The sequence below is a fragment of the Panthera pardus genome, unplaced genomic scaffold, assembly GCF_024362965.1.
Source record: "Panthera pardus isolate Hobbes unplaced genomic scaffold, ASM2436296v1 HiC_scaffold_6, whole genome shotgun sequence".
Lineage (NCBI taxonomy): Eukaryota > Metazoa > Chordata > Mammalia > Carnivora > Felidae > Panthera > Panthera pardus.
This window is the reverse complement of record NW_026526991.1, coordinates 94,657,921-94,684,116: the sequence shown is the minus strand read 5'-3', so window position 1 is coordinate 94,684,116 and position 26,196 is coordinate 94,657,921. Positions and strand designations below refer to the sequence as shown.

Below are 26,196 nucleotides of genomic sequence, written 5' to 3'. Positions count from 1 at the left end.
TGTGTAACAGAATGTGATGATTTTTCTCATTGGTCTACTTTGGTGACTCCCGGAACTCTTCGTGGACCACAGCTGCAAAAAGGATAGTCAACTCACGGTTGTAGAATCATCACAACACAGTCAAGGTGAACGTCTCTGATGTGGACACGTTCAAGCATATGGCACATGTCCTTCTACCCCGGGATTTTTGGCTTTATATTCTGGAACAAAACTTGGGATTCTTGTAACAGTAAACATCATCACTAGTACTCATAACGATGTTATTTATGAGACTCTGGAGTCGTGGAAATAACTATACTTAGGATCGGTATCAGCTGTTTGAATCGAAGATCTTTATTTCCAGACAAAGATCTCGTAAGGACCACAGATGAAAGATCACGCACAAATCACATTTTCCCCTCAATAGCAAAAATACAAGTTCAATAATTTTTAAAAAGCAGTTTTGAGTGCCCTAGATACCTGGAAAAACGTTGCTGATTCTTTTTCTGGTCTACCACAGAGCTTTCTAAGTCAGTCAGAAGGATGCCGCCTACCTGGGCTGTATTATTTCCCACCACGAGAAAAAGAGCAGGGATGGAATATGCTGATTTCAGAAAACTGGCAGTGAAGGGCTCTGAAGGAAGGAAGATTGGTTAAGCTGGAGATACAGCCGGCAGCTTTGCTCCTCCCTCTCCCCTGAGGAAGCGGACACAGAAACACACGTCCAGGAAGGTCTAACTCAGAGAATTACTCATGCTTTCACCAGCCAGACCTCATTGCGGCGTCCGTAGGGCTTCATGGGAGGATCGTACCCAGTGCAGAAGTAGATGTCACTCCGGCAGGTGGCTGTGCCCTCCAAGGCGGTCCGCAGCTGAGCGGCGTGTGCTACATAGTCGGCCTCCTTGGCATAACCACCAAACTGCCTAGGGTAGAAGAACAAGGGGCTGGTTAAGAAAACACAGGGTCTCCAAGAGAGGGGGGAGTCTTTAAAAAAAAGAAGTCACTGGCCGCTCTTACTATGACAAGCACGTGAGAGCAGTAAGACGTTTGCCACTTCCTAGATGGGGAGATTTGACCCCTCTGAGCCTCAGATCCTCGTGTGTACAATGGGGATGTGCTGTCTTTTCCCCCCAAGGTTGTTATGAACATTAAATAGAGTAATGGATGTGAAAAACTAATGCAGAGCCTGAAACACAGGAGTCAAGTGCTAAGTGTGAGCTTCCCTTTCCTTTCTGGAATCTCCCCGAGCGAGGGTAGGCTGACCTTCCCATAGGCTGGGCCTTCGCCCTTCTCTCTAGATCTCTCTACCGCCCAGGCAGCCACTCCTCTGGGCCCCTCTGGCTCTAGCTGAGGAAGGAGGAGGAGACAGGGGCGTTAGCTAGGGTGGAGCTGAAGCTAATGTCTCTTCCCCAGCAGATCCTTTTTGAGGAGGGAGCACATCACAGCAGTGACAGGTAGCAGCTCTGTTAAAAACACAGAGCGACCAAAGGCAGAGACCCGAGGAAGGCTTGGGAGGCCCCTTGGCAAGCTGTAAGCATGCCCCAAATAAAGAAATCACTTCTAATAAATCCCTTCTCCTGTTCAAATCATGAAAGCCTTCTTTTTCTAGCATGTAAAAAGACTTTCCTAAATCAGGCTTTTTCTTGATGGCAGAAGGTGGGGACAGAGAAGGAATAAAGCTTGCCTTTTCAAGATGATTATTCCCTCCTTACGTCATCTGCCTACGCTCCAAAATTCATCCTGTGGCCTACCCTAAATATACCACTCTAAATCTGGGTTGCACTAAAATCTTTATTAGAGTCAAATATGTCCCCAATTCTAATGAGCTTTATGACTCAAAAGTCTGAATCTGCACCAGGCCAAGATTAGGCCAAATGCATTATTTTTGGTGGGGTTCTCTGAGTCACGCTTTGCTCTTTTATAAGCGGTTAGTCATGCTGGGCAAGCATTCAGCACGTTGATTACAGGGTTACTGATGTAAAAACACCCAGGATTTCATCTTTAAGGGATTGATTCTTCCAGTGTCTAGACAATCACCATAGAACATGGACAAAGCTGAGACCAATCTGGAAGAGAAGAAAGTTGGTTCAAGTATATCAAAGAAAGACTACAAGGCAGTTGAAGAAAAGCTGAACTCTAACTCAATGAGAGGAAACTGGATTAGCAGACCAACGATGAACATTAAGGAAAGACTGTTCTGGCAATAAAAGCTTGTAAGACATTGGAATTATTTTCAGAGAATGTCTATAGGTTGAGAGCCACTTGCCTGAGACGAATCAGATGCTGAATGTAGGAGTGCAGAGTGCCCTCTGCATCCCCCTCTCATGCTGTGACACTACATTTTATCCTTGAAAATGAACAATGTTGGCTCTTTAGGCTACTGGGTTTTTGAAACGTCCAAAGAAGGTGTGGTCCTCAAATACCTTCATTCATTGGTTGGAGCCAAAATGGCTAGTTGTGTGCTCAATCATACTACCTCTGCCCTTTCCTAGCTCATGGTCTTGGGCAAATGCTTGAACTTCTCTAATCTTCAGATCCTTCAACTGTTAAATAGGGTCGACAGCAGAATCTCAGAAGGCTGTTGTAAAGACGATGGGAGAAAAGACTGTGAACTGCTCAGCACAGTGCCCGTCACAAAGTAAGCCCACAACAAACAGAAGCTGTTGCTGTTACTTTGCAATTCTGCTCAGAACAGCTATCTGGTTCCCTGCCTTTGGGGTGGGGGACATGACGGTAATCTACAGTAATATCAGGAACCCGGGAAGACAGCCTAGTAATGAAGACCCGAGTCGATAAACAATCTCACCTTCTCAACTGGACCCTCTCTCCAAACCCTGTTTACTTTTTCACTCCACTTCCCCCGCCCCCATTTGTTTTCCCTTTTTCTTTTTGTTTTTTCTCTCACTCTCTTTTCTTTCTTTCCTTTCCTTCCCTTCCTTCCTCCCTCCCTTCCTTCCTTCCTTCCTTCCTTCCTTCCTTCCTTCCTTCCTTCCTTCCTCAGCACTTATGACCTTCTAACATACTATATAATTCATTTATTGTGTTCATTGTCTATGGTCTGAATTCCTGAAAGAATATAGGCCCCATGAAGGCAGGGATGTTTGTCACTTTCCCCCCTGGTATATTCTGAGCACCTAACACAGTGCCTGACACGTATTAGATCTATTGGCTAGATGAACAATTCTGGGATAAACAATAAGGATTAGGGTCTTCAGGTCGACAGACCTCAAGATGATAGCACTTAGGTCTATCGGCCTCCATATTCACTCACTCATGTAATAAAATCTGAAGCACATACTAAGGGGACAGTAGTGGTAATTTAAACAAGAAAACTGGATTGACTGGAGCCACACTGGGAAGGGCTTTGAATGCCATGCCGACTTTGAACCTGATCCTAGATGCAAAGGTGGACCTACAAGGGGGTTGAAAGTAAGAGGCTGACATGATCAGGTTGTGTTCTGGAGAAATTCCTCTGGTGGCAGTGGAGGGAGAGAATAGAGTCAGTGGAGGCCATGAACAGCCAGGTGTGAGGTGGAAAAGGCTTCTGGACAAAGGCACGCGTGGGGGGTGACTGGATATGAGGGGAGGGCAGGGAGAGGTGGAGGAGTCGAAGATTCTCCAGGGCTTCCAGTAAAGTCTCTAGATGGCAACTGGTGCCAATAACCAGAATAGGGATGCTAGGTTGAAGAAAAGAAGGAGCGGGGTGAGGACGGTCAATAATATGGTTTGGGGGCATGTTGATATGAAGGTGCATCTGTGAAATACATTCATGCAACTATTACTGTGTACCTAGGTATGTGTCGGGCACTGTGAAAATCTCCTCAGACCTGGGAAAGAACTGGAGTCAGAGATCCTGATGTGGGAAGGTGGACCTAGTGACAGCTACTGGGAGTCCTCAGTGAGTAGCTACTGGCTGTCATCATGGTAAGGAGGGAGACGAGGCCTGGATGGTGAGCAGACAGAGGGTCAGCAGTTTGCTCTTGGGAGTCCTCCTCCCCAATCAGTGAGCGGAAAAAGTGGCCTTGGCAAGGGCCACTGGAGAAGGAACTTGTCTGAGACGTGAGATGGAGAATGTCATCATTTGGGGATTCTTAAGTTCATTAAAAAAAAAAAAAAAAAACCAATTAAAAAATATTTATTCCCAGGCTGACTGAGATGCTGATAATGAGAATAAAAATTCCCTATTGCTTCATCATGGAGGTATTCTACTAGAAAACAAACCAAGCGAGTGGGCCATGAAACAGATACATGTGTTCTCCTCACCGGTAAATCAACCAACTCACCCATACCCAATCACAGAACGGCACAAACAGGCCAGAAAACCAAACCCCACAGGGCACGCGGTCCTAATAAATGATTCAGGCCCAGTGCTGGCTCCTCAGCCTGTTCACAGGTAAGCTGCCTCCTTCCTCCCTGCCTCAAGCTTCCAAGCTATCCGCGGAGGATAACACAGTGCCCATGGCTCTCCAAGTTCCCATGCACGTTTGAGTGTGATTTCAAGAATTCTCGTAACGCGCTTTGAGCTCCTCAAAGGAAGTAAACACGAAGTCTATACGTTATTTTTGTAAGCCTGTTAACAAGTCTCAGTCTCCATCTTCAAAGAAGCTCTCCTCCGGGGCACTGCATTTTATCTCCCCCCACGTCAGAGTTCAGCACTTGGAACAAAGAATTGGGTTACTATGGGAACCGAGGAAAGACACACACACCCTAGATTGCAGAAACATGAAAGGAGCTGACTAAAAAGGTCTGGAAGAGGTTAGGGAGGCGGGGGGGGGGGGGGGGTGGTGATGGATGATGCAGGCATCAATGAGGCAGGCCAACAGACAAGAGGCTTTGGTCCAAAGAGGCAAAAGATAATAATAGTTCAGGCATGCAAATAAAATAGGAAGAGAAATGCATGGTCTAGCCTGACCACCCAACTTGGTCTAAAACTTTACCAACAAGCCCACACAAATTTAGAGACAATCTGCTATGCATGTAGCCCTGTGCTAGGCAAAAGAGGTATTAAGACTAGGAGCTGATAATTTCACGTCAACAGGAAAGAAGTCACACTATAAGGCATTTCAGGCCATCAGACTGAACCGTGCTCACGGAGTCGAGCATCACGGGGCACAACACACAAGCTAGACACCACAGAGCTGTAAAGACGACGAAGACGTCTATCTACCCTCTCGAGGTCTAACTGTAGTGGTCAGGACAGAAACACACATAAAGATTATATAGGGCAGAAGGAAGCACTAGAATGAAGGTAGAAGGTACAAATGGAATGCTCTGGGGGCGGGGAATAGGGAATGATTGGTTCTGACTTACAACACGAAGGGAAGGCATCACGGAGGACCTGATATTAAGCAATTGTTTATTGAGCATCCCTTCCTGATGCCAACAATGAACAATACGACAAAAATGCCTGTCCTCACACAGCTTCCAAGAAGCAGAAGCTGGAGACAGTCTGTAGGAGGAGCTGGGTGAAAGTGAAAGCGTGGAAGTGGAGGGTGCCTGCGCATGTGTTGGAGGGGGGCCCTGGGAGCTGGGGGGCGGCGTGCGCTGAGATCAGGTGGACACGGAGTGGGGCGACGTCGCGGATGCGATGCCATGACAGAGCATTTTTACTAGGCTTCGCTGCCTGGCTACACATTCGGGGACCCAGCCCAAAGTTTCCCCATCCCCCTTCTCATTTTATTACTAGCTTGGGCTTAGATCCCAACCCTGATGCGTGCCTAGGTCAGAGGCAGGCGCGAGGCCCGTGACCAGAGTTGAGCAGCAGGGGGGAGGGAGTGCGATCAGTCCCACGCTCTATGGAAGGTGGTGATAAAAGGACAACTTAGAAGGGGCAGAGGTGGAAGAACTAGAAATTATCAGGAGGACACGGCAACAGTTCAGGCAAGAGGTGCCGAAGACCAAGGCGGTGCGGATGCAAGGGGAGGCACGGCTGGGGGGTGACCAGGACTTGGCCGACAGTTGATGTGCCAGGTGAAGGAGTCAGGATGACATTTGAACGGGACGAGTAGGAGGACAGAAGGGACCTTTAGTAAGACAGAACACAGGGCATCAGATCTGGGGAGGACATCTGAATTCCATGTTTGATGTATTGATTTGGGAGACCCTGGGGAGGTGTTTGGAAAGATGCCTCCTGGGGAGCTGGGAATGAGAGGCTGGTGCTTGGGAGACAAGGCAGCGCGAGCCGTGTTGACTCAGGCTCACCCGCCCAGAAATGGTGACTGAAGTCCCTTCCAAGTACCCGTTCGCGAAAGACTGGCGGGACACCTGACCGGTTGTGGGGGGAAATATTTTTAGATTCGGAATCTCATCACTGGCAGGCTCTTAGAAGGGAGGTGGCTTAAATATCAGAGGTACTCGATAGACATTTGCCCAGTGGAACCAAACTTCCCAGTTAGTACGAACATTACATAGCACACGGGCTGCACGTCTCTCCAGACGATGCTTAGACTCCTTCAGGGCAAGGGCTTCCTCGCCTTGTCACCTGTCCCTCTTACTGTTAGATACTTCATGCCAGAGTAAGAAATATGCTCCCGGGGCGCCTGGGTGGCGTAGTCGGTTAAGCGTCCGACTTCAGCCAGGTCACCATCTCGCGGTCCGTGAGTTCGAGCCCCGCGTCAGGCTCTGGGCTGATGGCTCAGATCCTGGAGCCTGTTTCCGATTCTGTGTCTCCCTCTCTCTCTGCCCCTCCCCCGTTCATGCTCTGTCTCTCTCTGTCCCAAAAATAAATAAAAAACGTTGAAAAAAAAATTAAAAAAAAAATATGCTCCCCTATAATCTCAACCCACAAACACGACTTCTTATCTCGGAAATAACACAGTCCTTAAATACTTGAGACATCATCTGTCTCTCATCTCTCTTCCCCACTAGAATGTTTTTCGGGCTTCAAAGGGCGGCCACGTCACTTGTTCCCCTGCACTATTTTGAGGACCTATAGCAATTCCTGGCACAGAGTAAGTGAATAATGAATATGTGGTGTTTTTGAATGAATTCATGGGTGTGTAAATGGCCTCACCTTAGTCATGTTGAGTCTGATGATTGCTAAGACATTCAAGGGAGCTGGAGAGATGGTCAGGCTGGAGATTTACCAATGGAAGGGTGACAGTTGAAGCTATGGGAGGGGACCAAGATTTTTAGGGAGGACAGCAAAAAAAGAGAAGTGCAGGGAAGGCAAGGACCAAGACTTTCACTCACTTATTTATTCAACTTTTAACTGAGCACTTACTAGAGACTAGCCCAAGGTTCTGCCCTCAAGAATATCCTGGTGAGGGAGTAGACAATAAACAAATGAACAAATGGGTATATAATGCAGGTGAGAATAAGTGAGGTGAGGAAAATAAAGGGTGAGGGGACAGAAAAGGAAGGGGTGAGGTTTTTGAAAGAAGGTGAGGCTCCTTGCAATCAAAAGGACAGAGCTTGAGTATTGAGCTGACCGAGGAGGCAAAACTGTATTATGTCACCCTCGGCCTGAGCCTCCTGTGATTACAGATGGGTGCTGGAATTATCTACGAACTTGGCTAACACTGGTCTATAGCTCTGGAAACACCCTAGAAGCTTAGCAGTTGTACTCTTTTTACCAAAGTTCATGTTCTCTAGGCTGAACTTCCCAAGCTGCCAGTGTCCTCAGTTAGGGGCTGGTTATTTATTTATTTATTTATTTATGTTTATTTATTTATTTTGAGAGAGAGAGAGTAGGGGAGGGGCAGAGAGAGAGGGAGAGAGAGAATCCCAAGCAGGCTCTGTGCTGTCAGCACAAGGCTGATGTAAGGCTCGATCCCACAAACCGTGAGATCGTGACCTGAGCTGAAATCGTCTGACACTTAACCGACTGAGCCACCCAGATGCCCCAAGGGCCTGGTCATTTAGAGAGAAAAACAACATCAGCATCCGTTGGTGCCTCATGGCTGACAAAGTGGTGTCATATGCACATTTCACTGGACCCTAACAACAGTGCATCATAGGCTTTATTTTATTTTATTTTAATGTAATTTTTTGAGATATCAAGAGTGTGAGTGGATGAGGGACAGAGAGAGAGAGAGAGAGAGAGAGAGAGGGACGAAATCTTAAGCAGACCCCATGCCCAGCATGGAGCCCGACACAGGACTCGATCTCATGATCCTGGGAAGGGTTAAGAGCCAAAATTAAGAGTTGGACACTTGGGGCACCTGGGTGGCTCAGTCAGTTACACGTCTGACTTTGGCTCAGGTCATGAGCTCCGCATCGGGCTCTGTGCTGACAGCTCAGAGCCTGGGGCCTGCTTCGGATTCTGTGTCTCCCTCCCTCTCTTCCCCTCCCCCGCTCACACTCTGTCTCTCTCAAAAATAAACATTAAAAAAAAAAAAAAGTTGGATGCTTAACTGACTAGGTGTCCATAAGTTCTATTTTATAGATGAGAAAACTAAAGCTCAGAAAGCCCAACTGTAAAACTCATAATAATTAGAGTTGAGGTTTGAACTGAAGTGTATCTGTAGGAGTTTGACTTTTTTGTCAATTCTAGTAAAACTTGACCTGATTCTCAGAGGGAAGTGAAGTCAAGAAGAGAAGAGGCTAACTCTCACCAAGCGTCTACCTAATGTCTCGCGATGTGTAGGCATTTGTGGATACACAATATTGCATCCTCACAACAACCTTGTGGGTTAGGTACTCTTGCTCCATCTTATACTTGGGGAAACTGAGGCACAGAGAAGCTCGGCAACACGCCAAAGGTCCCGTGGCCATTGAGCTAGCATTGGATCTCAGGTCACCCTGACAATGAACTCCTAGTTTCCAACACTTTATACCCAGACATTTTACCAAAACTGTCAACCTTCTCCTGCCATCGGTCTCTGTTGAACTCAGTGCTGAATTACGCTGAGGAGGCTGAGCTGTAACCTAAGTGGCCTTTGTGGAACACAGAGGGAGGACAGTGGTCTGGAATGGGGCCACTCATACAAATGTGAGGGTATTTCTATTGCCTCTTGTGAATACTAAAAGGATTCTGATAGTATTATTCTTTCTTAGCCTTCTATTCATTGACTGCTAACACATACTACTAATAAATGTATATTCCCTTCTGAACATCCCTTCACAAGCTCATACAAAAGGAAGGCTGAATGAAGGATGCAAAGCTTTCATTTTGGAATTAATTTTTTGGTCATCTAATGCACATACTGTGTACTTGACTTTCTACTACCGCATTCACACTGCCTTCCACATAAAGGTACTTTTAAATGCACACTTGACTTGCAGTGTCACCCAGTGGCTGGTTGAGGAATAACATGTTAATTTAGGACCATGTGTTCGGTTAAACAAAAAATTCACTAAGCCATGCAAGATACCATTATTTATCATTTTCATCGGTTTAGATTTCAGAGAATTAAAAGGAAACTTCCACAGACCTGATGTTAATAGTACTTTTAAAGAGATACCCTCTCACACTATAAGGAACCAGGGTCCTTGGAGAAATGGCTAATTCCAGCTCTAGAACAAGAAATGCCCAGATGTGCTTGAAACATTTCTGTGACACCAGAAAGCAAGGAAGCTACCATAGAGCACTAGAGTCATGTCCAAAGGACTCAGAAACCAATTGGAAGAGGCTCCCCCTGGCCAAAGATGGACAATTTGAACATCAGTAAGAACAGCTACAAAGAACTGAAACACATCCATTATGTCTAAATTCGTATGTTAATACCGACACTCAAAAAACAGATCGACACCACCTTGCGTGTGGCAGATGTTCAGGAACGAAGTCATTATTCTGAAAACAGATAAGGAGAAGGCAACAAGCTACAGAGAAGGTATCTTGCATTTTCTCTACGACTCCATCTCAGGGAAGTCAAATGGCAGACGAGGAGAGGTTTCTCTTTGTATCAAAGTATTCCAGCTAATAACTGAAGGACAAATAGAACACATTATCACTTTACCAGGTATAAGAAAGGCCTCTAGGCAAGGGTGATCTACAGTCGCTGACCTCACAAAAACAGAGGCAAGCAAACCGTATGGGCCCCCGATAGAGGGATACAGCACCACCTATGAAACATCCTTGCCAAAAGCAGCAGCTGGAATCTGACTATGCCTCTGGTTCTAACGACTAATTTACAGGCAGTGCCAGAGGCAGAGGAACACGTTAAAAGGTCACTGAAAGGCAATCTGCAACATTCAGACTACAGGAAATAGGACAAATGACCCCTAAGCAGTAATGAAAAATGAAAAGGTGTAGTGGTGAGGAAGGCCGCAGATTAGTAAAAGCTTAAAAGGCATACCAACCAATTGCAATGGGTGGATTTTATTTGGATCCCGGCTCAAAACAAACTTTTAAGAACAAATTTTCAGGTAGTGGGAGAAATCTGAACACCGGACATATTTTATATTATTATCACATTAATGAAATGTTAAAATTTTAGGAGTAATAAGACATTATGAGTGTGTTTTTAAAAGGTCTTTGGTAGTCACACTGAAGTATTTGTGGATGAAATAATAAAATGTCTGGAATTTGCCTAAAAATAACCCAGTGGAGGGGCTGGGTGGTAGTTGTGAGGGTACCCATGACACAGATTTGACCTTGAGTTAATTATCTTGAAGGTGAGTGATAGGTTACATAGGACGTCATTAAGTTTATTGTATCTTTTTATTACACAGGTTTGGCCTTGAGTTAATTATCATTGAAGGTAAGTGATGGGTTACATAGGATTTCACGATCTTCTATTTTTTTATAAGTTTGAAAATTTCCAAACTAAAATGTTAAAAGAAAAAAAATCATACCAACTCATCACCCTGGGTCTGGTAAAACAGACGATTCAAAGCCAGCCTCGTCCGCTTGAAGTCTTATGCGAACTGATTTAACCATGTCAACCTCATTCCTCATGAAATCAAAAGGAGCGAAGGGAAAAAAAATTACTGAACCTTACCACAGGTCATGAAGTGATTTGTAAAGACAGAAGCATCTTAGTAGCTACTGAAAGGTACTCTTTAGTAATAATCCTATGAGGGACATTGTTATGGCACTCGACAGATGGAGAAACTGTCTTAAAGAGGGTGAGGGACTTCCCAAGCTTCTGGGATTCAAACGAAAACATACTTATTCATTGGAGTATACCAGACTGCCTCCCAAGACACAGGGAAGAGAATGGAACAGAGGGATCAGGCATGAAGGTCAGATAGGTGAGACAGAGGGCATAAGATTTAAGGAGGCGCTTATTCTCTCAGTGCTAACCCTATACTTGGACAACTGTGAAAGTGGGTGTCTCTTTAAATTCTGGGCCACAGGCACCTCAGCTCGCTTCCCCACTCTAGTCCCTGCCCTTGGGAAAGACATTCTTTTTTTTTTTTTTTTTTTTAATGTTTATTTATGAGAGAGAGACAGAGAGACACAGAATCCGAAGCAAGCTCCAGGCTCTGAGCTGTCAGCACAGAGCCCGACTCGGGGCCAGAACCCATGGACCTTGAGATCTTGACCTGCGCTGGAGTCGGACGCTTAACTGACTGAGCCACCCAGGTGACCTGGGAAAGACATTCTTTACTTAGAGTTTGCTTTCTCTGCAGACTCTGTAGTGAAGGCTGGAAAGTCTGATGACTGGAGAAAAGCGGAGTTTCCAGTGCTAGCGGTCCAACTGCAGTACACGCACTGTCCTCTGGGGGGCCCTGCGTCGCTTGGCCTAGGACTGCCCAGAGCAGCCAAACTCACATTCCAAGCCTTAGTGATGGCAACAGAGAAAGTTGCACCCTCAGGTGCAGAAGTGGGGCGGGGCAGTCAAATAAGTATGTTTGGAGGCCCCTGGGCGTGGACAAAAACTCTCCAGTGCAAGATTATTTGTATATTTATTTTTCTTTAAGTTGTTCCAGAGCAAGAGCAGATCCATACCTATAGTTGATACTGGTGACGTTCCTGGTCTCTGACTATACATGGTTCAGTGCCTGCCACGAAGTAGGATTTTGAAAACAGGGAGTCATTGATTATCTACAAGAGACTTGGTTTCTGAAGGGAGGCTGGGGCCCAGAGAATAAAAACATGCAACCATCTGTACCTGTTGTGCTCTACAGTCAAAAGGAACATGACCCCATTCGAGGCCCTGGCAACAGGACTAGAATGATAATAGTGCTCTGCTCAAAGGACCATGGACAATGAACAGCTAAGGGGGTGGCAGTCCAGCTCTGGCAAATACTCCCTGCCCTTCTGGCATTCAAAGGGAGCATGGGCTAGAAAAGGAGATTCCCCCAAGTCCTTTATGTATTTATGTACTCATTTACATATTCGTGACCCCAAACTACCGCTTGACTTAGATATTCCCAGAGTCTCCCAGAACCCTGCTGTGGCTAATGTGGATGTTCAGCTTAAGCTGTGGGGATACTCTATCCAGGTGAATTTGGCAACTGGCAAACGCATTTATTCAGCTACAGTACAAATGTTTGTGTGTTGGAAGCTGAAGAAACTGAAGTGAGAAATTGTCAGGACTCGGTATTTCTTAACTTAATTCATCGACAATACAGAGAAATTAAGGAAACAATCCTATTGACATCAAATAGGAAAGAATACCTAGGAATAAATTTAACGAAGGAGGTAAGAGATCTGTACCTGAAAACTGTAAGACATTAATGAAGAAAACTGGACAAGACACAAATAAATGAATAGATATTCCATGCTCATGGATTGGAAGAAGTAATATTGTTAGGATGTTCATACTACCAAAAGCAATCTACAGATTCAATGCAATCTCTATAAAAATTCCAATGGAATTTTTCACAGAACTAGAAAACCAACCCTGAAATTTGTATGGAACCGCAAAAGACCCCAAATAGCCAAAGCAATCTTGAGAAAAAAAGAATAAAGCTGAAGCGTATGTCCTGATTTCAAACTGTATTACAAAGTTATTATAATAAAAACTACGGCATTGGCATAAAAACAGATATACAGATCAACGAAACAGAATAGAGAGCTCAGAAATAAACCCATGCATATATGGTCAACCAATTCACAACAAAGAAGCCAAGTGTCTTCAATAAATGGTGTCTGGGAAACAGGGCAGCAACAGGCAAAAGACTGACATTGGACCTCTATCTTACGCCACACACAAAAATCAACACAAAATAGATTAAATACTTGAACATAAGACCTGGAACCATAAGATTCCTAGAAGAAAACATAAGGTGTAAGCTCCTTGGCATCAGTCTTGGCAACAATTTTTTGTATTTGGCAACAAAAGCAAAAATAAACAAATGGGACTACATTGAACAAAAAAGTTTCTGCACAGCAAAGGAAACCAACATAATGAAAAAGCAACCTACTAAATGGGAGAAAATATTTGCAAATGATATATCTGATCAGGAATTAAAAGCTGAAATATATAAAGAACTCCTATAAATCAATAGCAAAAAAGCCAAACAACCTGATAAAAAATGGGCAGTTGGTTAAGCATCTGACTTTGGCTCAGGTCACGATCTCATGGTTCATGGGTTCAAGCCCCATATTGGGGTCCACGCTGACAGTACAAAGCCTGCTTCAGATCCTCTGTCTCCCTCTCTCTTTGTCCCTCCCCTGCTGACACACACACACACACACACACACACACACTCTCTCTCTCCCCCCAAAATAAATAAACATTTTTAAAAAGTGGGCAGAGGATCTGAATAGACATTTTTCCAAAGAAGACATACAAATGGCCAATACGTACATGAAAAGGCACTCAACATCACTAATCATCATTGAAATACAAATCAAAGCCACAATGAGATATCACTTCACATCCATTAGAATAGCTATTATCAAAAAGACAAGAAATAACAAGAGTTAGCAAGGCTATGGAAAAAAGAGAACTGTGTACTGTTGGTGGGAATGTAAATTGGTGCAGCCACTAGGGAAAACAGTATGGAGGGTCCTCAAAAAATTAAAAGTAGAAACTACCATACGATCCAGCAATTCCACTTCTGGGTACATATCCAAAGGAAATAAAATCACTATCTTGAAGAGATATCTGCACTACCATGTTCACTGCAACATTATTTATAATAGCCAAGATATGGAAACAACCTGAGGGGCCATCAACAGATGAATGGACAAAGATGTGATACATATATACAATGCAGTATTATTCAGCCATAAAAAAAGGACAATCTGCCATTTGTAACAATGTGGATGACTTTGAGGGCATTATGCTAAGTGAAATAAGTCGGACAGAGAAAGGAAAACACTATATGATCTCACTTATATGTAGAAGTGAAAAAAAACAAACCCTGACCTCACAGAGAAGAGCTTGGTGGTTGCCAACGACAGGGGATGTAGGCGGAGAGTTGGAGAAATGGGTGAAGGTGGTCAAAAGGTACAGATTTCCAGCTATAAGATAAATTTGTCCTGGGGATATAATAGAAAGCAAGGCGACTATAGTTAACAATATACGGTAATAAATATTTGAAAGTTATTAAGAAAGCAGATCTGAAAAGTTCTCATCTCAGGAAGAAGCAATTGTAACTATGTCAAGCGATGGATGTTAAGTAAACATTATGGTGATCATTTCATAATATTTACCTATATCAAAGCATTACATCTTGTATACTTTAAGTCACTATAATGTTATATTTTAATTATATCTCAATAAAACTGGAATAAAATATAAATGTAATGTAAATGCTTCCTCCAGATGATTAAGGAGTGGTGATGGAAGTCACGTGCTACCCTGGATGCCTAAAGATTCCTCTCCTTACAACAATAGAATAAAAACAGAGAGAGAGGCAAACCATAAGAGACTCTTAAACATAGAGAACAAACCGAACGTTGTCGGTGGGGAGGTGGGGGGATGGGCTAAATGGGTGATAAGCATTAAGGAGGACACCTGTTGGGATGAACACTGGGTGTTACACGTAAGTGATGAATCACTGGGTTCTACTCCTGAAACCAATACCACACTGTATGTTAACTAACTTGAATTTAAATAAATAAATTAAACACACACACACACACACACACACACACACACACACACACACAGAACCCTCTCCTTACAGGGAATAGACAGTGATGCTTTCCCTCTCCTCGATCTTAACACTGTCATCGGTGGGAACTGGCGGGTTGCTCTGAAACTGGTTTGGAATCCGGAACCAGACTTTCAATTTCTTCTGCAGGGAGCCATCATCACTTGGAAACACAGCAAAGGAAATAGGCACGGTCATGCCCATCCCGATTCCTGAAAACATAAAAACCCACAGAGTGAGGGTATTGTAGACAGAACTTTGGCTCAGAACTGTGAAAGACCTGCTGGTCTCATTCTTCTTCCAAATCAGGATTCTTTTTGTTCTTGAAATTAATAATAAATCTTTCAGGTATGAAAACTATACAGTCAGATACATACAAAACACCTCTTATTTGTATATTTTGGAAATAGGAGTGTAGTGATTCAACTCATTTGGAAAACATTATTTGCTAATATATATCAAGACTGTAAATAGATCAGTATCTAATTACTCTCTATTTAAATATAAATTTTAAGGAAATAATCCAAAATGTGGAAAAGGCTACAGGTGATAGGATATTCATTGCAGCAGAATTTATAATTGTGAGAGACTGGGAGCCATATAAGTGTTCAAAACAGCAATATGTCTAAGTGAATTATAGGCGCATGATACAATATAACATAGCTATCAATAATTACGCTTAAGAAGACAATTTCTCAAAGGTGGAAAATAGTTATGAAATAAGTAACAGAAGGGTATACAATTGCACAAACACTATGATTACATTTTAAAAGCCTATTAAAGGATGCCTGGGTGGCTCACTCGGTTGAGCGTCCTACTTTGGCTGAGGTCATGATCTCATGGCTTGTGAGTTCAAGGCCCGTGTTGGGCTCTGTGCTGACAGCTCGGAGCCTGGAGCCTGCTTCGGATTCTGTGTCTCCCTCTCTCTCTGCCCCTCCCCCGCTCACGCTCTTTCTCTCTCTCAAAAATAAATGTTAAAAAAAAGCCTAGCAAAAAGCCCTAAAGAAATACATTCAGAAGACAACAATGATTGTATTATTTGGGGTGCTGTTGTGTTATGTTCAAAATTTTCTTTAACGAGTTTTATAATTTTTATACATATTTTCTTCTAAAAGAAAGTTATGACAGTATTAAGAAGGAAAAGATTTCTGACTTCCTACTGGTGGACTTATACAAAGCCTGATTACTTTAGTCCTAGTAAATGTTACTGAGGTTAATACCAGTTTCTAACTTTCTGAATTATCAGCTTGAGAAATACCCTAAAAATAAAACATCACATCTCTTTTTTCACCTTGCTTTCTGATTCACTTTGGGTTTGCACTGATCATAAAGGGTAGTTTAAATTAGAGAGCTTTAGTGTTACATTCATATTAAATATGGTTTTCATGCTGACAGGCACACTGAAACTTCACGCCCATCATTTTAAAAATAGGGGCACAGCCATCACAGACTGCCAAGACTGTAAGGAGTGGGACAGCTTAAAAATTCTCAGACCCTTCATTTGCTAGAACAGAGCCGGGGACCTGCCGTACTCAACACTCACTGAGCCTCAGTACCCTGCAGATTCTGAGCAACCAGACCAGGGGACTGAGCAGAGATGTTCAGCCTGGAGGCAGAGGTCTCGGGTCAGAGGTTGGCCTGGCTCTGTGACTCGGCTTCCTTCACTCAGTCATGGTAAGCACCGTACGGTTAAAAACCCCAGAGTGTATGTTCACGCCTGGGAGAGAAGCAGGAAGGCAGTGATACTGAGCAGGGATACCACCCAACGAGGGGGAGGCTGGGATGAAGTCAGTGTGGTTCCCGCCCTCCCCCCACCCCCCCGCCTGCCGAGTGCCCCCGTGCACACAGTACAACAAGTTCACAGGCCACGGAAACACATGGTGACATGTGCCTTGTGGCCTCTCCCTGTGTTTTCCACTGATGACGGGAGCCGTAGCAAGCTTGCCTCTGAGACTAGAGCCACATCCCTCAGGGATACTCACCCTTGTCATTGGTGCCCCCCACATACTTCATGACCTTGGGCATGGCTTCACGCAGACCCTCATCCACAGGCTTATCTGTCACTTCCACTGTGGCAAACTGTCCGCCTTCACAGGTCCTCTCCTCATAGGAGACTTCTTCCTAGGGGCAGAATACACATGCTTAAGAGATGTAAAGTGGTAACCTGTGGTGACTCCAGAAGCAGTAACGGTCCAGCTCCAAGAGACCCTGACTGCTAAAGAACTTTCCATGATGAACCCGGGCATGGTGGCAGGGTAGAAGAGAGGACAGTAGAGGTACGAAGGGCCATGAGAAAAAGGTTCTGGGATTTCTTACAAATGTAGAGTCAGCAGAAAAAAAAACTTGGTATAATCAATATTCTCAGAGAGATAAGAGAAGATACTGCATTCCCAAGCCACTCAGAACGTCCCCCAGAATGCGATAAAAATAGAATGTCCAGGGATCAAAGGGCTCTTCGAAATTAAAAATACAACAGAAATGAAAAATTCAGTGGAGAGGTCAGAAGATAGAGCAGAAGGAAATCTTCCAGAAAGTCAAGTGAAAAGGCAAAGAAAACAGAGGAGGAAATGAAATCAGGGGATCAGGCCAGGAGATCCAACATCTGAATGACAGGAGAGCCAGGAAAGAGAGAAGAGAATTGCAAAGGAGGAAACAAAGAGATACAACAACAACGCCACAGACTCCAAGGCTCCAGGATGGGCCTCATTCTAGAAGCAGGGACTCTAGGCAAGAAGAAACAGAGTAGTTCTCTTCACTCAGTACTTCCAGACACTACTCCTGTCTCGCTAAATGGTACCCCTCCCCCACTCCCCTGGATGCTCAGCTCCACTACTTCTCCAGAGCCTTCCTGGCGGGACCCCCACCCCCGCCACCCCCAGCATGACCACTCTCTGTGTGGGTCTCTGCCCGAAGTTCCTTTGCCATAGAGACCCACGCAGCTCTCCTTCACTCCCTCCTCCTCTTCCTTGCCCTGTGATATCTCCGATAATTTCATATTCCTCAACATACACTGTAAGACCGTGTCTTTCAAACGTTAAAGAGAACCACGACACATAACAAGAAATGTGTATTTTTTTACAAGGAGAAACAAAGCTTCACAAAAATAATACTTTACCCTTCGGGAGGGGATACATTCTGAATCTAGCCTTTTCTTTCTTCCCCGTTGACTTCCACTCTACTCAAGTAAATTTCATGCTATTCCACGAAAAGAAGAAACACATGCCCTATATTGAGCTATCGGGTAAGGAAACACTGGTGCAGTTTGAAAAATCTGCCATGAAGTCTTTGTGGACAAGAGCTATGCCACGGAGCATCATAAATTAGATGCTCAACAGACGTTTATTTATTGATTAAGGAACTGCCTCGCTTACTAATGATGATGAAAAACAGACACATGGGAGAGAGAACTTGGCTGCCCCTGGCTGGGGAAACAGGACTTCCTATGACATCCTAGACTGAAAGGTCTCAACTCCCAAGGGGACCGAATGACTCTCTGGAGGTGGGGCTAAGTGGCCTGGATAGTCTGAAAAAGTACACTTACATTATAATTTTGTGTTTAGAATGAGAAAAATACCTATTGTGTTTGTAATGCAAAATTAAAGGAGAATAGCAAGAAGCTGGGGGGGGGGGGGTGGGGTGGGGCGGGAATTGCACCAGACCAGGAATCAAGAGGCTGAAAATCTACCGCGGCTACTAATTCCAAGGATTGCTGTGAGGCCCTCCCCTCGGAGAGCGTCACACTACCAAAGAGTCTCCAGTAGCAAACCCTGCTGTGTAAATGGGGCGGTTTTGCTCATTCTGGCTCTGTCGCAGCACAGACGACACACACCTTCCACTGGAGGTCCCACCGAGTCCTGCCATTTATGTTTTAAATTCCAGAAATGCTACTCTGTGAATCACAGAATTTCAGCCTGAAATTTCCCAAAGAGGAAATGAAGAACCAGAGGGATTGAACTGCCCAAGAACACACAGCTACTAAGCGGTGAAATTGGAACCAGACTTCACACCTCCAAACCCTAGTCTAATGCTTACTGCCGGACTCTATACTGTATGGGGGATGATGTTAGTGCTTTGAAGCATCTTTCTTTAGCTACTAAGTTATTTCTTTTTTTTTTTTTAAAGTTATTTATTTATTTTGAGAGAGAGAGAGAGAGAAGCAAAGAGAGAGGGAGGGAGAGAATCCCAGGCTGGATTCTGCATCGTCAGCATAGAACCAGACGCAGGGTTTGATCTCATAAACTGTGAGATCATGACCTGAGCTGAAATCAAGAGTTGGATGCTTGGGCACCTGGGTGGCTCAGTTGGTTGAGTGTCCGACTTTGGCTCATGTCATGATCTCACCGTTTGTGAGTTTGAGCCCTACATCGGGCTCATTGCTGTAAGCACAGAGCCTGCTTTAGATCCTCTGCCCCCCACTCCCTGCCCCTCCTCCGCTCACGCTCTCTCTCTCAAAAATAAATAAAATATTAAAAAAAAAAGTTGGATGCTTAACTAACTGAGCCACCCAGGCGCCCTGAGTTAGTTACTTCTGATAGACATTTGTGTGCCTGCATCAAACTCAGAATAGGGGCATCCAAATTCATTTCATGGACCCTCATCTCTCACAACTAGAGAAACCAGTGATAAACTCTCAATGGAGAAAAGAGCTGGTTGGCTCTTTCCTTTGTTCTTTCTTTCCTTCTTTTTATTCACTCAACTTACAACTATGGGGCATCTACCGTGTGCTGAGCACTGTGGCATGGGCTACGATACAGAGAAGAGAGACAGAGTCTCTGACACCAGGAGGGGCACAGGCTAACAGGTAATAATCTGATATGTTTAAGAGGAGAGGCAGGGCAGGGTGGGAACACAGAAGAAGACTAGTCAGGTTGTTTTGCAGGGCACGGATGTATGTTGACGTGTTTGGCTAGGGCAGGCTGACTTTGAGGTGCTTATGGATCATCCAGCTGGACATTCAGCCACTGATGCATTGATTCATTGAATAAATATTGAAAACCTCTGCTGGGTGTTATAGATTTAGAGATTAATATGATATGGGCAGTCTGGTTGGGTGGTGAGAAGATTATAAAATTATCATATGATGTAGTAAATGTTCTGATAGCTCGGGGAGGGCGATTCCAGGTCGTGGACACCACGAGTGTAAATGAGAAGAACAGAAGAACAAACTGCTGGGGGTGATGTGGTTCACTGGGGCTGGAGCAAAGGCGGTCAAGCAGGGCACAGCAAGAGAGGGGCCAGACGCACAAAGACCTCATAGGCTGTTACAGGGAGAAGGATTTTGTGACAACTGTCCTAGTGACGGTGAGCCAGCAAGTCAGTTTCATCCACCCCACATTAATTCAACTGACTTTGTGATCCAGATATGGAATTTCGAGTAGGAGGGGTCCCGGAGCAGAAAGGAGAGTTCTGGGGATGGTCTAGGCGGTATGTGCTCTCAGCCTGTCCCCCAGGCAGAAAGTCCAGGGACAGGGAGGAAGGGCTTCAAAGAAAGGAATCCAGTGTGATTCAGAGAGATAAGGCTTCCATGATAAGTCTACCCACCCTTAAGGCTCAACTCAACCTCCTCCTCCAGAGTGATTCCTCCTTCTGAGGAGCTCAGACAAGACTAAGGTTAGAAGGGCCCTTTCATATCTATCTGTTCATCTACGTCCTGTTATAGATGAGCAAACTGTCCATTGTGCAAGCTGGACACGTGGGTCTAGAGCTCAGCAAGACACTGATACAGGGATATAAGTTTGGGAGTCATCAGCAGAAGGGGTAACTAAAGCTGTGAATGGAGCGAAGATTGCCTGGGGAACAAATGAGCGTTCTGTATCACTTAATCATGTTAATTAATCCCTTACCTACAAGCCTGTCATTCACCAGGTTCTTAACCTATCCAGGTGGTCTAGGCCCCGCCTAACTTCTGTCTGCCTTGCCAGCCACACTCAGAGCACTTCCTCACTGGCCTTCTATTGCCTTCAGTGCCATGGTCATTCCTGACTCAGGGCCTCTGAACCTGCCTCTTTTCTCTCCCCGGAATATCTTTTTCCTGTCTCTGCCTGACGAACCCCTACTTATCCAAAAAGCCCCAACCGAAAAGTCGCTTCCCAAAGAGGATCCCAATTTAAAACAAGTTCCCCTGGTATTTTGTACAGGCCCTTGTCCTTTCGAGACACAATACGTATTGTAATTACAGCTGAAGAATAACGTGTTTAACCTCCACCTGCAATCCCAGGCCCCATGGGGGCAGGGGCTGTCTGCATACTTTAGCATGTACTACTGTGTCTTGCATATATTAGGTACTGTAAGGGTCTGTGGGGAAGGAGACTGCGGAGTAAAACCTGGTCTTACCCTAACGACAAGAAATACAACAGACAGAGCTGGGTAGAGAGATAAGAAACTAGTCTAGTTATATTTATGCTGGAGAAAAGCAGGGTCACAATGTCTAAAGGTGGTACCATGGCAGGTCCCACCTTGTTTTTACAGCATCTAAGTCCATAAACTCTCATTGTTTACTGGATCGCTCAAACCTAAGTGACGGGTATTACAAAACTACTCTAGTTCTCGAGGGGGAATTGAAATAGAATTCCATTTCTGCAGAAAATAAAGCACCTAGGTTAACCCAGTTAACACATTTGGTTCTTCAGATTTAATGTCTTTAGTGTGTTTCATTGTCACATGGAACAGAATAGTCCACCTCCGCCCCAGATCTGGCTAGCTTATGCTCCCAGTCATATAAGGATTTGGCCCATGACTACAAACACCAATATTCAGCATTCGATGGGAACCCTGGTCAAGTTCAAACTCCAGACAGGGATCTTGCAACAATGCCTGTTGCAACGGTATTTGCAAGGTCCTCTGCAAGGTCAGTTTTTTTTTTTCCTTGCCACCTGATGTGGTGGGTGTACATGTTAATTCTGGAAGCCAGCTTTCTCATTGTAAGAAAATAATAATAACAATCAACCTAACTCAGGACTTTCTATGTGTCGGGTATTATTTTAAATATTTTGCATGGATTCATTCACTCAGTCCCTCCAATGATCTTGTGAAGACGTTAGTGTTTTTATCTTCATTTTCAGATGAAACTGGAGCACAAGGGGTTAAATAACATGCCCAAGTTACAGCGGGCAGGTGATTGAGCCAGGATTCCAACCTAGGATGTCGGGTCCCAACCAATGTGCACAGGCTGGAAAAAAATCCCATAAAGATGTCAATTGTTGATGTCAGTCCTGCTTTGAGCATCCACAAGACCCACCCAATCCAACACAGAGAGCAGTGTGTCCTCCTCTCTCCAGAAGCAATGTGGAAGGCACCTGATAAGGTCTGCAGCAGACTGGACCTCCCCCATCACAATCAGTTCTGAACATCTGGTGAGCCTGAACCTGAGCTACACAGGACACGCTTCCTGCCATCAATTTGCCCAGCGAAGTAGGCAACAGTTCCTGACCCAGACTCTTTCCAGGGTAAGATGCTCAATTTCAGGGAGAGTCTGTTTTCAAAATAATAACACCCTGAATTTGTGTGTGTGTGTGTGTGTGTATATATATATATATATATATATATATATATATATATATATATATATGTTTAAAAAGGCTTGTAAGTACCTTTGAATATTTAAGTAATTGTCACATAGGCATGGTGATTCTTGTATTACAGTTGAGGAATTTCAGGGTTCAGAGTGGTTAGGAGGTCAAGTAGTTTACCCAAAATTACCTGTGAAACTAAAGGGATACTAACACCATACCAACCAAGTGTTAGGTATTTTGTTGAACAACTTTGAATTGGTTATCTCATTTAAGCTTCCAAACAATCTTATAAGATACAAATTATTTCCTCTCATGCTTACTTCAGAGAAGTTAAGTAAGTTGCCTGTGACCACACAGCCAGTAAGAACAGAGCTGAGTTGTGACATGATATTACCATATTTGAAGGGGGTAAACATTTTAAATGTTTATTTATTTTGAGGGAAAGAGAGCACAAAGTGGAGAAAGGGCAGAGAGACGTAGAGAGAGAATCCCAAGGAAGCTCCTTACTCAGTGCAGAGGCCTATGCAGAACTCAATCTCACCACCCCAAGATCGTGACCTGAGCTGAAATGAAGAGTCAGAACGCTTACCCGACTGAGCCGTCCAGGCACCCCGCATGACTTTTAAAAAATTAATATGTATAGTAACACTGGGAGCAGTTGGGAAAGATATTTTTATATCCATTCTACAGCTGCAGAAACTGAGGTCGGTCAGGTTAAATGATTTGCATCAGCCTGATAGCAACATCCCAGATAGCACCATACTCCCATCAAACGTTGAGGGAAGATGCTTATCAGGGAGTTGTATTTGTCCTTAGAGGCACCAAATCAGTGGTAGGTGACACTGTATCCATAAGGGAAACAGAAGCTACCAGAGTATTTTGAACAGAGGCATCTTGATTCAAGGAACTAATTTCATAAATAATAGAAGAGCGGAGATGCCCCACAGGGAACAGTGAGGCAACCAGAGGTGAGTGAACACCTTAGGAGGGGTAGAGGGAGGATTATGCTACCTGAGCTCAGACACCTGGATCACTTGGTGGAAGCTAGAACCATGGTGGCCTGTCTAGAAAGAGCTGGATCCACAGAGACACTCTTGGTGCCAGAGCCCTGATAGTTTGGAGAAACACCTTCCTCCCTTCCTCCCACCCTCTTATCTCCCAGTAGTGCCTCCCACTGGGTGAACCTCACTGCCAGGTGCCTGACATCGGAGCCTGGGAAACAGGCAACTGGGATCAGCCCCCACTCCACACAGAGACCCAGAGAGCAAAGCAGGGAGTGGGTGAGGAAGGGATCTGAGGGCAAACAGGCAGCAGACCAACTCAGACCTGAATGTGCAATTGTCTCTTAACCTAAAGAGACCAAGTAAGCTGGATTCCACTATAGAAAGGAAAGCTCTCTGGAACTTGTTGGTAACATGTGGATTCTATAAGTGTTAGGGCCAAAAAGCACCGTAGACATCCCTGGGCTGAGTCCACAGACTGGCAGGCACACAGGCCTGGTCTAGGCACAGACAGATCCTATGGCCCGCAGTTTACAAACATTCGTAGGCAGCTATCCACAGTTAAAACAGACATATTTGCACAGCCTCACTCCTAAAATTCCCTGTTCCTTCCTCTCTCCCCTGCTTGTTTTTCTTCACAGCCTTGATCACCATCTGATAATGATGTTTGACCTGTTTTTTTGTTAACTAACCACTAAGATGTAAGCCCCATGAGGACATGGAATTTTTTTGGTTTTGTTCACTGCTCTATCTCCACAGCCTGTAAGACGGACTGGCACACAGATGGCACTCGACAAGTAGTTCCTTGTCGAATAAATTAATTTTAACTTGGGAGAGTTCACACCAAGAATCTGGATTTCTGGTCTTCCTTAAAAATCTGGCAACTCTGGTTTACGTCTCTGTGAAGCCACATCACTGCCTTTGTAGAGGGGGCCGTGAGTTCCCTCTGATTTGCCTCAGACCCCACCTTGCCCTAGCACCTAACACGGCTAGCGTCATTCCCCTTACCTGCTTGGATGCTTGTGGGCATCTGACTATGTCACCCTTGATCTGGGCTAACCTTGATCATTCTATGTGCTGCCGAGGAAATGGAGAGACAGACAGATGAAGGGACAGGCCTCTGGTTATAGTTGCTTGAAGAGTGCAGACTAGAGTCTAGTTGAGGGCTTTTGTGACCATCACTGTAGCAGGTACCAGAACTTGGCCGCCAGACAACACAGTCCTTTAACATACGAGATGCGAAGCTGGGAGCTGAGTCTACAAAGTGCACAAAGTAGTTGTCTGCAAGGAGACTATGCTCTAGTGGGGGACTCTGTCTTCAGGGGGCAGTCCCATTTGCTTGTGCTAGCACTGATGTAAATTTGGGGGGAGACAGCAGTCACGCCCTCTTCACGCAACCTGTATTCTAGGACCCAACTCTGGGAGTCCCACTGGCCAACATACCATTTCACAGCTCTGGGCCTTTGCACCTGCTCTCTCCTTTTCTGTGCACTTCTAACCTCTCTGAGGCCCAGCTGAAGACACCTCCTCAGGGCAGGCCCCCTCATCAGCCCCTGGCAGAATGGTTTGTTCCTGCCCCTGTGCCTCTGTGGAGCACAGATCTTGTTCCTTTATACTCAGTCCTCCAGGAGTTGGGAGTTTCTTAAGGACAAGCATGTTTCTGGTCTTTCTGCAACCGAAGGTCTCCCAGGAAGCAAAAGAGCAGAATGCTTGGGATGTTTAAACTAAGGAATGCATTCAACAGGCGCAGTTCTATCGCCACGGGGTACCCCTCCCCCAAAGCAACCTCTCCTTTTTGTCACCCCTCCTCCCAGCAGAGCCCTAGGCCTGCTGTGCTGGACTTCCCTTACTTCCTCCTTCCCAATTCATGTGCTGGGCACTGGGGGGCCGCGCCCCCGGTAGGCGCCAAAACGCACATTCCGGAGCACAGCGCTGTCCCACCTGCCCGTCAGAACCCGCCCCCGCCCCCCCTCCGATCAGGGTGCGGTGGGAGGTGCCGCCCCGCTTCAGGTCCTCGGCAGCCCTGCGGGCCTACCTTGCCCCCTTTGCTCAGGACCTGCCAAGGCCACGTCTCTACGCTCCCGAACAGCGAGTTCTTGATCATGCCCAACATGGTGCGGCTGCGGCGCTCCGGACGCACCTGCGAACTCGAGGTTGCAAAGGTGGATAGGGCGAGCGGGGCCGCAGGCCGCGGGCTGGGCTGCTGGGGCTCCGCCCCGCGGAGCGGCGCTCGAAGGCGGGCTGGGCGGGGCACGGCGGGAGCGGCGGAGGAGGGGCCGCGCTCCGCCTCCGCCGGCCCCGCCTCCTCCACTGAGTCCGACCGTTCTGGGGGGCCTGGAAAGAGATTCTCCCGCGTTAGGGATTTAGGCAACGGTAACGGAGAACTTCCTACATCCCGCCGCCCTCCATTCTGTCCACGGCTGCTTCTGCTCTCAGGTACCTGGACGCCAGACTTCCAAGCCTCTGATTCCTCTCGGGCTTTTTTGGTGCTCCACTCTTAAGGCTCTGCCCCTCGCAGGGACTGAGTAGACGAGGTTCAAAGTCTCTGTAGCTCCTGACCCCTGGAGACAGCTGATGGCGGCATCTCCACCTACAGATATCCCAGTGTATCCCGCTCCACCCCGTTACCTCTCATCTGGACGATTGAAAAAGCATCTTAACTAGTTTTCTCCTTACTACTTTCTTTCCTGCAACCAGTTTTAATCACAAATTCCACGTTAATTTCTCAAATCGTGGCTTTGCTCATTCATCCCTTCTATTCAGAACCT

The 26,196-nt window shown here is 45.4% G+C and overlaps 1 protein-coding gene across 3 annotated transcripts; it reads right to left on the bottom strand.

The window, feature by feature from the left end:
- Positions 1-310: 310 nt before the first annotated feature.
- Positions 311-25,660, bottom strand: HEBP1 (heme binding protein 1). Of its 3 annotated transcripts, XM_053894876.1 has the most exons (6): positions 25,464-25,641; positions 24,437-24,685; positions 16,899-17,037; positions 14,948-15,128; positions 14,192-14,299; positions 311-902 (listed from the first exon to the last, which is right to left on the bottom strand). In XM_053894876.1, the coding sequence occupies exons 3-6, from the start codon at positions 16,939-16,941 to the stop codon at positions 731-733; spliced, it is 504 nt and encodes a 167-aa protein (XP_053750851.1). In that variant the 5' UTR covers positions 16,942-17,037; positions 24,437-24,685; positions 25,464-25,641; the 3' UTR covers positions 311-730. The 3 variants fall into 3 exon arrangements, with proteins under 3 accessions (XP_053750851.1, XP_053750850.1, XP_019307573.1); XM_053894875.1 differs by lacking the exon at positions 24,437-24,685 and having other exon boundaries at positions 25,464-25,660; XM_019452028.2 differs by lacking the exons at positions 14,192-14,299; positions 24,437-24,685 and having other exon boundaries at positions 25,464-25,654.
- Between the last annotated feature and the right edge of the window lie 536 nt (positions 25,661-26,196).

Coding starts and splice junctions, on each gene's coding strand:
- HEBP1 (XM_053894875.1), bottom strand. CDS start 25,541: ATGTTGGGCATGATCAAGAACTCGCTGTTCGGGAGCGTAGAGACGTGG. Junction 17,038..25,463: donor TCCTGAGCAAAGGGGGCAAG/GTAGGCCCGCAG, acceptor TTCTGCCCCTAG/GAAGAAGTCTCCTATGAGGA. Junction 14,300..14,947: donor AGCATCACTGTCTATTCCCT/GTAAGGAGAGGG, acceptor TTATATCCCCAG/GACAAATTTATCTTATAGCT.